The sequence below is a fragment of the Primulina tabacum genome, chromosome 11, assembly GCF_025594145.1.
Source record: "Primulina tabacum isolate GXHZ01 chromosome 11, ASM2559414v2, whole genome shotgun sequence".
In the NCBI taxonomy this organism is placed as follows: domain Eukaryota; kingdom Viridiplantae; phylum Streptophyta; class Magnoliopsida; order Lamiales; family Gesneriaceae; genus Primulina; species Primulina tabacum.
In genome coordinates, this window is record NC_134560.1 from 14,664,192 (window position 1) to 14,676,256 (window position 12,065).

General features: G+C 35.6%; 1 protein-coding gene across 5 annotated transcripts; it reads right to left on the reverse strand.

The window, feature by feature from the left end:
• Window positions 1-308: 308 nt before the first annotated feature.
• LOC142519323 (histidine kinase 2) lies at window positions 309-11,340 on the reverse strand. 5 transcript variants are annotated; one of them, XM_075622303.1, is made up of 15 exons: window positions 10,894-11,339; window positions 10,185-10,679; window positions 7,341-7,568; window positions 6,329-6,811; window positions 5,919-6,194; window positions 4,803-4,972; window positions 4,465-4,677; window positions 4,191-4,377; window positions 3,984-4,035; window positions 3,660-3,889; window positions 3,407-3,505; window positions 2,374-3,026; window positions 1,424-1,924; window positions 929-1,339; window positions 309-722 (listed from the first exon to the last, which is right to left on the reverse strand). In XM_075622303.1, the coding sequence occupies exons 2-14, from the start codon at window positions 10,380-10,382 to the stop codon at window positions 1,087-1,089; spliced, it is 3,543 nt and encodes a 1,180-aa protein (XP_075478418.1). In that variant the 5' UTR covers window positions 10,383-10,679; window positions 10,894-11,339; the 3' UTR covers window positions 309-722; window positions 929-1,086. The 5 variants fall into 5 exon arrangements, with proteins under 5 accessions (XP_075478418.1, XP_075478419.1, XP_075478420.1 ...); XM_075622304.1 differs by having other exon boundaries at window positions 309-779; window positions 10,185-11,340; XM_075622305.1 differs by having other exon boundaries at window positions 309-779; window positions 902-1,339; window positions 10,185-11,340.
• Between the last annotated feature and the right edge of the window lie 725 nt (window positions 11,341-12,065).

A 12,065-nucleotide genomic window follows, 5' to 3' on the forward strand; every position in this document is an offset into this window, starting at 1 on the left:
GATTCAGTTTTAAGAGAATAATACAAATCTCCTTTTTTATTAATGTCATTAATTAGTAAATGCTAATGAAATTTTATCACACATATCTGTGAGCCACAAGTAAATTATTTTGATAGAAAAAAACCCCAATCAGATACTTGAATTGATTTATAAAGTGATATTATCGAGGATTTAAAGTCAATTTACCCTAAAAATCGAATAGTCCATACATATATGATATAGCATTTCAATTATGTAAAGCTTTTTTGGGAATAGGCCACATATATTGCACTCCCAAGTCAAGACCTCCATGGAAAAATCAATCACTAAAAAGAGGGGGGAAAAAACTGGCCTTGCTGCTTTGCCACTATAAATAACACATTTTCTTCAATTTTCTTCCCCTTAATACTATAGCTTTTTGTACAATCGTTATTGAAATTGGCAGTAATACAAGATGCCAGAGAATCATATCCGAGTCCTATAAGATGAAGAGTGATCACACATTCCAACTAAGAGAACCAACCAGTTACTATCTCAAATTCTACATTCATACAAGTATCTAACCAATAGATTACCGAGCCCAGAAATTTCCTACACGCGCAATGATTCCTGTAGCGTTAACATATACTACAAAACTCGAAACAACATGCAATCTTCGCGGGCTCGACATGAATGAATGGTGGCTCGTCTCTTCTTTGGTTTCAATGGCAGCCAGCGTGCTTCTGTTTTTGCAGCTTTCAGTCCTGGAAGAGAAAGTAAAGTGGAAATTGGCTCGTCAAGTTGAAACTTCACAGTAACTTCTACATTGAAATTTGACATATGATTGTTAAAAGATAAAACTTCAGTTGGACCATTTCTCATGAATTCGCTTCGAATGATGATTACATAAAATTCAAGCACATATAGATAGACATAAGAATACTTCACATCAAAGAAGATAGAAAGTTACCATGATAGGCCTAGCTAGTTTGATATCCGACCAAATGTATGGCTTAGTCGCATCAGCGATAGAAGATCACTCATCCGTAGTGAAATATCTGAACCAACTAATTTCTCATCAATGGAGATTATTATAACTGCACCATCCCATTTCAGCGAAAGCTTCAGTCACTCCTCCGTCTCAAAAAATCGTGCCACAGCGGAATAAAGTTCTTCTTCTCCGAATGGTTTAGAAACATAATCATCCATCCCACACTTTGTACACTCTTCGTTTGTTGCTACACTCACATCAGCTGTCATAGCTAATATCGGAGTGTGCCAAATAGGGAGATCTCCAGATGTATCAACAGATAATTCTTTAGAAGTAAACGTTTTGTTAAATTTGCTCTCAAGACTACGAATTCTTCTGGTAGCGTCAAACCTACAAGAAAAATAACAAGACCGAGAATTAGAAAACCGTTCCTTCAATTCAACACATCAAAGTAGGAAATGCAGCAAGATTTACCCATCCATTTCGGGCATTAAGAGATCCATAAAGCAAGCATCAAACTTGTGAGGAGGATTAAGCAACTCTACAGCAGATTTTCCGCCTTCAACACAGGTAACAACAGCTCCATACTTCTTCAACGCACCTTCTGCAACTCTTCGGTTAACAAGATTATCGTCCACCACCAAAATTTGTTTGCCTTCAAGTAGGCTTCTCAGAGTAGATGGTTTAGTCCTGGTATCGCTCCTCTTTCCAGTCGTGTGCTTGAAGATAGATGTTAATACGCTCAACCTTAGAGGCTTTGTTATCAAGTAATCCACTAAACCACTCAACTTCAGATTATTGCATTCAGCAGAGCTTGTAGAGTTTGATAGCAAGCATATCTTCAGAGGGACGCCTGATTTACTCATGGAAGCACCATGTCTAATCATCTTTATCGCGTTAAGGAATGGAAGGTAAATCTCCTTATCCCAAATTTCTTGGTCAACAAGAACCATAGCATAGTGCTCGGACTTTAATCTGGAATCAGAATCACTACTATTTAGAGTATGATGTAGCATCATTTTAATCTATTTTAATTTTAGGAAAATATTTCTACCATATTTTATTCCAATATCCTTTTACCTATGTAAAGATGTAATGAGTGAGTAACAAATAAGAATTTTGACCATCCAGGCATTGTGTCGTGCATGTAGAATTTCATGTCTGAACCGCGTTATTCATGCGTTGTTTCACATTATCATGTCACAGTATTTCAATTTTGATGACGTGAAAGTAGATTTTCAAGACTGAACCATGTTACTCATGCATCGTTTCACATTTTCTCTTCATTGTATTTTAACAACTTTAAAATTTATCAACCTAAAGTTAGAAAGATGTCCGAGCTCCATGAATGGAGGGGTATCCCTGGTTTATACTACGGGAGAAATTAAGTATGACAACCTTCATGAAAAGAAACATAAAAATACCTAGCACATGAAAGATGAGAGCATGAAGACTCCATGCTCATAGACAAGTCCACAGATATTTCAAGTCTCTGAAGATGATATCGTGTAACCTCAGCTCGAATTCTTTTCTCATCAACTACCAATGCTCTTAGCCCACGAAAATCTGAAACATATGGATTACGTGGTTGCCACATAGTATCCGAAGAAATAGCTTCCTCTTTTCTGAAGGTTACAGTAAAGGAAAAGGTACTCCCTATGTTAAGCTCACTCACAAACCCAATTTCCCCACCCATAAGGTTTACTAAACGCTTGCTGATACTCAACCCTATTCCTGTTCCACCATATTTTCGAGATGTAGAGCTGTCAGCCTGCATGAAAGGAGTAAAAATCCGACCTTGTGCTTCACGGGGTATTCCAGCACCCGTATCTTCAACACTCACTAACAATCTAATTTTTCCAGGTTCCTCTGTTATACTGCCAAGATGTTTAAAAGTTTCCCAACTTTTCCATCTATCAACAACTCGAAATCCACTCAATGTATTGTGAGAAACATTTAAATTATCTTGAACACCTTTCAAGCTTTGCTTCAGAACTTCATCCTTCACATCAAGGGGAAGTTTCACTTCAGCGACTAAATGCAAGGAGACAAAGATATGGCCTTTGTCATGTGTGAACTGCAATATAAACAGAAGGTAATCATTCTAAAAAAAGTTACATGATGTCATTTCTCAACAGGTATCTATTCAATAAGAACAATTATAATTGTCAAGTGGATGAGAGTTTTATGAAACTTAGTGTATCTTCTGATTAAAGAAAGTATTTCTTACATTAAAAATAGAATAAACAACATAAAATAATCCAAGGCAATTGTTAGTAGTCTTTTTACTGCTTAATCAGAATGAGAATTCAAATATCGAGGAAAATATAAAAATTGTTAAAAAAACAAAGACTTCATCGGAAGGTGAATTTTATACTTTTTTTGGAAGGTGAATTTTATGCCCAACATATCTGAAAATGAAATAATATAGAGATACAGTAAACACTCTGATCTTACCTTAACTGAATTCCCAACAAGGTTCTTAATAATCTGCCCAAACCGTTCTTGGTCTCCAATAACCACTTCTGGAACCTGCTCGGATACATAGACAGCCAACTTTCTCTCCCAAGGAAAAAAAGAAACACAAATAAAATATTACACAGGGTACCAGAATGAACAATGCAATTATATATCTCAGATCAATCAGTTTCGAACCAAGCTCCTGGATACGTGAGTGTAGACAGAGGAAAAAAAGAAATTGGCATTGTACCTCTATTCCTTTTTCACAAGACTTTCCAGAAAAAATAGATAGGACCCTGTCAAGAACAGCTCGAATGTCAAAAGGCACAGCCTCCAACTCAAGCCTGCCTGATTCAATCTTAGCCTGGTCCAGAACCTTGTTGATTAATGATATCAACTCGTTTCCGCTAGCATGAGCGGTCTGAGCATAATCGAGTTGGCATGCATCCAAATTTGTATCCATAAGCATCTGTAACATACCTGAACTAATTGCTAATTTAGTTAGCATTCACAGAAATAAACTAGAATGGAATTATTTCCAATTAAAGGAATGTTAAACTCAATTAAAAATTACCCAAAACTCCATTCATTGGAGTCCTGATTTCATGAGAAACCGTTGCGAGAAACTACAAAATAGAAAGATGTTAAATGGCAATGTGGAAAAACCCCCAAAAAAGGAAAAGACCGATAAACATGAATTCTTGAAAGGAAAAAAACAGCTGTTCCAAGACTTGGGTATCGAAGAAATGCAGATGCATAAACCGAACTCTTTGAAATTCACCTGAGACTTTGCCACATCAGCAGCTTCAGCACGATGTTTGAGCTCCATCATCTCCCGATAATCATGTTCCACTTTAGCAATTCGATTTATGGCAGCATTAAAGATATGACCGAGAAGAAAAGTGATGACAAATACCCCAACAGATGCTGTTATGGCTTGCCACGGCAGAGGTGTTTTCTGTTTAAACCTAGATGAAATAAAGGAACACAAAAATCATTACAAGAATATGTTGCGTATCATATTTACTTATAAAAAACTATGAAAAATATCTAACCAGCAATGCATCTCATGCTTCCGGGTTGGATCTCCAAAATCTAGGTTGCTTATATGCAACAACCCCGTGTCAGCCACATAAGCGCCATACATCTTGATTGGTGTATCTTTACTAGTCATATCATAAACATTTACAATAATAGTCTGCTCGCTTGCAAGCTGGTGCAGAAGCTTCTCAACTAATGAGGGAACATCATAAGAAGCACCTAGGTACCTTTTATTGAGTAACAAACACCAAACCAAACCACTGAGAATTAAGAAAACCATGAGTGACAAGAAGAAATATCAAGTAGATATGTTATAAATTTCAGAACAACGAGATTAAAGTTATTTATTTACCCTACTGTTGCATTGATGCGTAGCTCGGGTGTAGCATCAGGAGGAAGACGAGAGTGATAGACAGCAAAAGTAAGGACAACACCTAGATGATTAGATTTTAATAGTTTGAAAGGCGACGTCAAGACTCCCTTTCCAGAAGCTCTAGCCCGTAAGATGTTCTCACGGTCTTCCTAAATGGAGGTAAAGGTAATTTGCATCAAGATATGAACAAAATAACCTAAGAAGAATATATGCGTCTTTTTGGATGTTAAATTTGATAACCATTATATATATATATATATATATATATATACATATTTGAGAAATGTTGTTTTAAATGCATTTTATGGACAGGGGTATGGCTAACATATTCGAGGTGTCCCAGACTGATAAACAATATTAACATGTATCAACTCAGATGGGAAAAACACACTTCGACCAACCTCAGTCGTAGATGTGGCATATGAATAATAGATAGTTGGGCCAGACAATTTCCAATATGGTGTCAAAAACAGTTGGGAAAAAAATCATACTGTATAATTACTCAAGCCCTTACAGGACATACAGTTACATTATGGGTGAACTGTCCATAGCTCAAATATTATTACTCCTCGAAGAAATTTAGATCTGCTGCGGTACACAATATGTCAACTCACAGAGTACTTTGTTTGTTCCATAATACATAGTTTCCAAACTAGATTAAACATTTATGCGACAATCAACAATGTAGTCCATTTGTAAAAACCTTGCACCTAGTACATCAAAGTTGGGGTCTGAATAATTGTACGGAAAGAAAAAGATCTTGATCTCTTCTTTAAAATATTTGTTTTAAGAAGTCCAAACTTTAGGTTTTTTAACTCGACAGGTGCAAACTCTATGTTAAAATGAATTTGACAAATTTTCAATGAACTTAAAAGCTCTAACATTGCCATGTATAACTGTCCAAGTTTCATAGAAAAGATTCACATCCTTGAAACCTCAGGCTAAATGGGAATTTTTGTCCTTTCTTTTTTGCACCTCTCGTTTTAGTTATGATCATTAACAGATGCAATAACCGTTGTTTGATGAAAGGAAGACAAGAAGTCACTAGGACATTCATAGTCAATTACAGAATGGAAAAAGCCTCTAAATGCATACCTTGCCAGACATCATATCAATCGAGACAATATGAGATACAGTTTTCTGTGAGAATATAACCGGTGCATATTCATCTTGAACAGATGAAGTACTAAAGGCTTCAGGGTTGTAGTATTGAGCCAAAGTTTGATCTTCAACTTCCATTTTCTTAATTGTCCATCCATACTGCTGTTCAATGTGCTCTCTTTCAAAGTGCTGAACTCGCAGAGCATATGCAACCCCACTTGTAAGAGGCCTTTCAAAAGCTGTAATCTCCGTATAATATTCAAAGGTTTTCTATATGATCCAAAATTCGCCAGGAAAAGTACATGGGCAGAAACATAACCACACCGGTTAAATCAGTATGGGGAAAAAGAAATGTATGCTATAAAAAAATGCTAAAATGATATAGGAAGCACTGAGATTAGTACCTGGTCTATAGCTGAAGGTTGCTTTCCATGATGAAATGTAGAAATCAGAATAGATAATGCATGAACATGGTTCATGCTGACATTAAATTGGTCTTGGAGCATCCTAGCACGCTCATCACACATACTTGCGAGAGTTTCTTTTCTTCTGAACATTATGTCTTCATTCAAGAACCAAAATAACCAAATGGAAGTAATAATGCCACCAAATACAAAGACAACTAAAAGCTTTTTCCTCCACTTCCCAGTTGTGCGGGAGGAAAATTGGGCCTGCTTTGGCAACTGCGGTTGCTGCGTCAGTGGTTGTTGCTGGATCATCTCATGCTTTTGACTCCAAAGTTTATCATGCAGCCATGGAATATTGTAGCTTACTAACATTCCAACAAGGATCCATACGAATATTTTAGCAAACCAGAGAAATCTGTTCTGACAACAATATGTGACATCTGTAGATTCTGTACGAAGCCTTCCTATTTTCAGTTCATTCTGCCACAAGACAAAATGAGATGAGAAAATTTTGACGTAATTTTTCTACTCTTTAACAGAATATTCAAAAGATAACAGAAGTAACAATAAAATTAACAAAATATATTTAGACCGATGATTATCAATGATTAAGATTTACTAGGTAACAAACTGCAAATATGTTAACCCAACAATATTCCAACTCAAACCAATGTGACTAAGCCCCCGTCAGAACGGTTGCTTACCAAAATAATCATGCTAGAATCTAGATGAATAAATTTCTGAGAGGGATAGATTATTTAAGAATATATTCATTCCTCGAATCTGTCTAATCCAGCACACAAATCCAAAGAGGAGCTGTTTAATCGTTTAGTAAATGATGTCGTAGATTCATAATTTAACTTGAGAACAAAAACTAGTATTTCAAGTAACATAAGGACCTCGAGAAAGTCTATCCAGTCATAAATTTCGATCTAATGAAATTTGAGTGGCTCAAAAGACATGGTTTAGCAAAGGCTTTATGTTATAGAATCATGTCAAAAGATCTTACCGATAGACAACACGGATGGGACAGGTCTTCAGATACCGATGAGCCCAGAAAGTTTTCATTACTATCCTCTGTAGACAGGCATTGTGCAATTGACTTTACATTATCAGTCATTGATTTGCACTGCTTGCTGAACATTTGATCTGAACCTAGCATATTAGACGTGACTTCTTTGGCATTACTTGTTGATATTCCACATCCTGATCCAGCGCAGCAAGTAAAAGATGCAACCTGGGAGGTAGAGACAAGAATAAGAACCAAAGAAAAAGATTTAGCACACCAAGCCGTTGGTACAACTAAAGTTTGGCATAAAAAAATTAACCAAACCTTAGCAGGTAAAGAAGCAATGCCAGACTTTTGTGATAGAAAAGAACTCCAGTTAACTAAGTTAATGAATCCCACAATGATTATTCAGTGAATGAATGTAAAAGACTAAGGAATTAATCTCTGTGTGATCTATCCATAAAGAGACATGATCATGTGAGGCAAATTAAAAGTACACCCCCAGGCAATAATATTTTATCAGTCCCCTGAAATGACTTTGGTCTTCATTCTTCTCTTGAAAACGATTGAGTGGAAACAAATGATTAACTATTTCGTTCCTTTCTTGAAAATTTTTGAATTAATTTTTCTTGCATAAACAATATTATAAATCTTATATTTCCTTTCCTTCTAGTATTAAGGTTTCTTTATGAGGAAGAGTGGAATATCTTATTTTATCAACTATTAAGTAATATGACTGGCAAATAATTTGCTAGAAGACTAGATTAATTTTAATAATGCATGACCAAGCGCTTATCGTTTTACCAAAAGCTATAGCTATTGATAATTGTGCAACTCAAATTTCTTAAACCATACAGCATCACAAGTATTACATTTTGATTGTTCTACCCAAAAGAAACAATTATTTATAAATCTTATGTTTCCTTTCATTCTACTATTGAGCTTTCTTTATGGGGAAGAATGGAAATATACTGGATTTTATCAACCGTTGAGTAATATGACTCGTAAATAGTTTGCTAGATGATTAGATTAACTTAAACAATGTAGGACCGAATGTTTGCCGCTTTACCAAAGTTACAGTTGTTGATAATAGTGCAACTCAACTTTTTTAAATCGTACAGCAGCACAAGTGACACGTTTTGATGTTCTAACTAGCAGAGAAAATTATTGCATCGAACTCGAGGTCTTGGCTCTGATACCAATAGTAGAACCAAGTGTTTGTTGATTTATCAAAAACTATAACTTGTAGTAACCGTATAACTTAAATATTTTAAACCGTTCAGCAGCTCAAACGCCGCATTTTGATTGCTCCACATAGCAAGGACAATTGCATTTCAACAATCTCTCTCTCAATAATTGCACTTCTTGCAATCAACGAGAATTGAACATGTGATCTTGACTCTGATACGTATTGTAGGAATCGAAATTGTGATCTTGATTTTGATACCTATCGTAGGACCAAACACTTGCCGTTTTACCAAAAATTATAGATGGTGCAACTCAAATCTTTTAAATCGTACAACTAGCACAAGCACTGTGTTTCGATTGATCTCAACAGGGACATGTTATTGTACCTCAACAATCTCCTTCTCAATAACTGCACGCCTTGCAATCAATGAGAATTAAACACGTGATCTTGGCTCTGATATTCAGGGTAGAACCAAACGTTTGTCACTTTACCAAAAGCTATAATTGGCGGCAACAGCTCAACTCAAATCTTTTAAACCATTCGCTGCTTTACCAAAAACTATAATTGACGATAACGATTCAACTCAAGTTTTTTAAACCGTTCAGCAGCTCAAGTGTCGCGTTTCGATTGCTCTAATCAGCTGAGACAATTACTGCATCCCAACAAACCCGAAAATACTTAAACTGGTTTACTTCTAACAATTAAGAAGAGAAGGTAATGCTAGGCTCCACACGGACTTCTCTACTAATGACCTACACCATCCATCGTACCAGTATAATATGTTCCTACCCTAGTGATATATTCTAAGGTTTTGGTTGCCTTTAAGTAGAGAAACATATTGAAGTGCAAATAAAGGAATATCCAAACATGCTATTATCTTGGTTATACTGTGCATACGCCATACAATAATTTAATGTGTCGATTTTTGGGACAGCATTAAAAAAACAATACAGGTGCTTGTCCAAACTGCGTGTATAACCATGCTACTCTTAAATACAGCTTCCTCCATAAACCAAGAGATAATACTTTAAGTTTTTTATCTAACACCACCGCACAATCCTCCAACCCTCTGAAACGCTCCCCATAATAACCCTGCACTAACCTCAAATGCGGTGATATAATAATATTTCGATGTTGAAACGAAAAAATAATGCCAACACTGAACATCAATGTTATTGCTCATGGAAAGCAACATGCAAGTTTTATCAAAGCTGAAAATTTAGCAAGTTATCAGTTCATACGATAGAGATTATGCGAGGCAGAATTAAGCTGGAAGCGGGAAATCAAATAATCATTTAAAACCTGTGAGTAGAATCCAAGCCCCATTTATAAACATCATGGTTTTGCAATGTCTCCAAAACCATGATTAATATTAATTCCATATCAGCTGAAAAGAGGCAACCAATAGATTATGTGTCGCATAACTTTATTTCCTCTAAAATCCATATATTTCAAGGCCTACCCATTATCCATTACGAATTTATCCACGGGAAAGAGCTGATAAAAATAAGTTAGCACTGAAGCAGTATGCAGTTTACTACATTGAGAGGAAATATAGAGGAAAAATAATTGGAAATTAGAGAAAATATTAATTTTTGAGGCAACATAAAATGGACCAAATCAAATTTAATGAACAAAGAAGCCAAAGCACAAACCTTGCCTTGGCTCACATGGCAGTTTTCGGATAAAATATTGGTATCATCTTCACTTCTAATATGAGTCTCCACATTTCTGCCCAATTTTCCATCACTCAAAGTAATCATGAACCAAATGAACCCAAGCCACAAGAGTAAGAGAACTCTCTTCCAGTCTTTTGGACCATACGAATTGCAATGATTTGAAGACATCTTCATCAAAAACCAGTTACATTTCTTGAGAATCGGCCTTAAGACCTTCCAAGTAACTTCACACAAATAAAGAAAAGCTCGTCCAAAAACAAAGAAAATCAAAAACCACCCAGCATTGGAGCAACAAAAGTGAACTGAATTCCAGGTTCTTGGGCACAATTCACCTAGGCTAAATGTAGCAGAAATTCAAGATTGAGCATTGCCAGTGCTAAGATTAATGTTGGAATGAAGATTCTTGCGCACGCTTCAACAGAAATTGCTGCTGCAATCTGAATTTTGAGGGCTGCTCAGGAAGGTAAAACCCTTCCAGCAAATAAGAAAGGGAATCAAAATCAGCAAGCTGGCAGTAGAAACAGAAGATTCTGCAGTAGAATACAGCTCATAATTTTATCGTATCAACATGTGAAGTGGTAAACTCTCACAAGGCACAAAACACCAATCAAATCCCTTGTGTGAAATGAAGAAACACTTGCAGAAAGTACAATCATGCAAAAAAAAAAAAAAAAAAAACCACCACCCAGAAGCTGATTTGGCAAGCTCTCGTGGAATCAGCAAAAGAAAGAAGTAAATTTAGCCCCTTTCTCACCACATATCAAGTTTCACAAAAGAAACCCCCCGACTGTGTGTAGTGTAGTCAGTAATGGGTATGGTCAAAATATAAAATGAAAAAGAAGCATCAAAGATGGGAATTTTACGAAAGAAAACAAATATTCAAGAACAGTGGAAGTAAGAAATCCAGTGGGTTTCACTGCAAATACAACTGGAATCAATTACATAATGTGGCATTAAAAAAATATTCTCGTTTTTCCCTTGTAGCTCTGTCACTCACTCTTTCCCATCAGTTCTACACTTTGTACAATATATCATTTCTCATTCATCAGCCGGGAAAAAGTTGCTAACAAACAAAACAAAATATCGATATCAAAGCCCAAATGGGTATTAAACTATCATTTATTTGTGTAAAAAATGTAGAGAAATGGTAAGAAACAAAATTTTTTTATATTCTTTTCATTTATTTTTGTTGTCCATTCTTTCCATTTCTTCTACATTTGGGGAATGTTGAAAGAGACGCGACCATTGAGCTCTTAAACAAGGGTATTTGTTATCGTCTGCCACTGTGCTGCAGATGTAAACATCTAAAAGATACGTTTGTTAAATTAAATTCGACTCCAATCTTGAAAAAATTTAATCTAAATTAATATTTTGAACGTATTAAAATTTGAGTTGGTAATATTCTATTATTGTTATTAAGTTTAAGCATAATATTGACGGTTTTGATATCATGGTCTATTTTGGTTTTTTTTCTTGAAAAAAACTCATATGAGACAATCTCACGATCGTATTTTAGGAGACATATCTCTTATTTGGGTCATCCATAAAAAAGTATTACTTTTTATTGTGAATATCGGTAGGATTGACATGTCTCACAGATAAAGATTCGTGAGAACGTCTCACAAGAGAGCTACTCTTTTTTCTTTTAGTTTTTTAAATTTATTATTTCAAAATTGCAGTTGAGTTTCTCTATCTTTTTATTTTTTTTCTTTTGATTATTTATAGGGGTTGTCAATCGGGTCGGGTGGGTCAGGTTTCGGGTCAACTCGCGAAATTTTTTTACTTTTATTTTCAACCCGAACCCGAAGCAACCCGAACACGAACCCGCCTAACCCGAATTTTATTTATTTTTTTGTA

Excerpts from the sequence above, each read along its gene's own strand:
- LOC142519323 (XM_075622304.1), bottom strand. The coding sequence starts at position 10,382 with ATGAAGATGTCTTCAAATCATTGCAATTCGTATGGTCCAAAAGACTGG. Across the intron at positions 6,195-6,328 it reads AACCTTCAGCTATAGACCAG|AAAACCTTTGAATATTATAC; the intron begins GTACTAATCTCA and ends TGGATCATATAG. Across the intron at positions 3,890-3,983 it reads TCCAATGAATGGAGTTTTGG|GTATGTTACAGATGCTTATG; the intron begins GTAATTTTTAAT and ends CAATTAGTTCAG.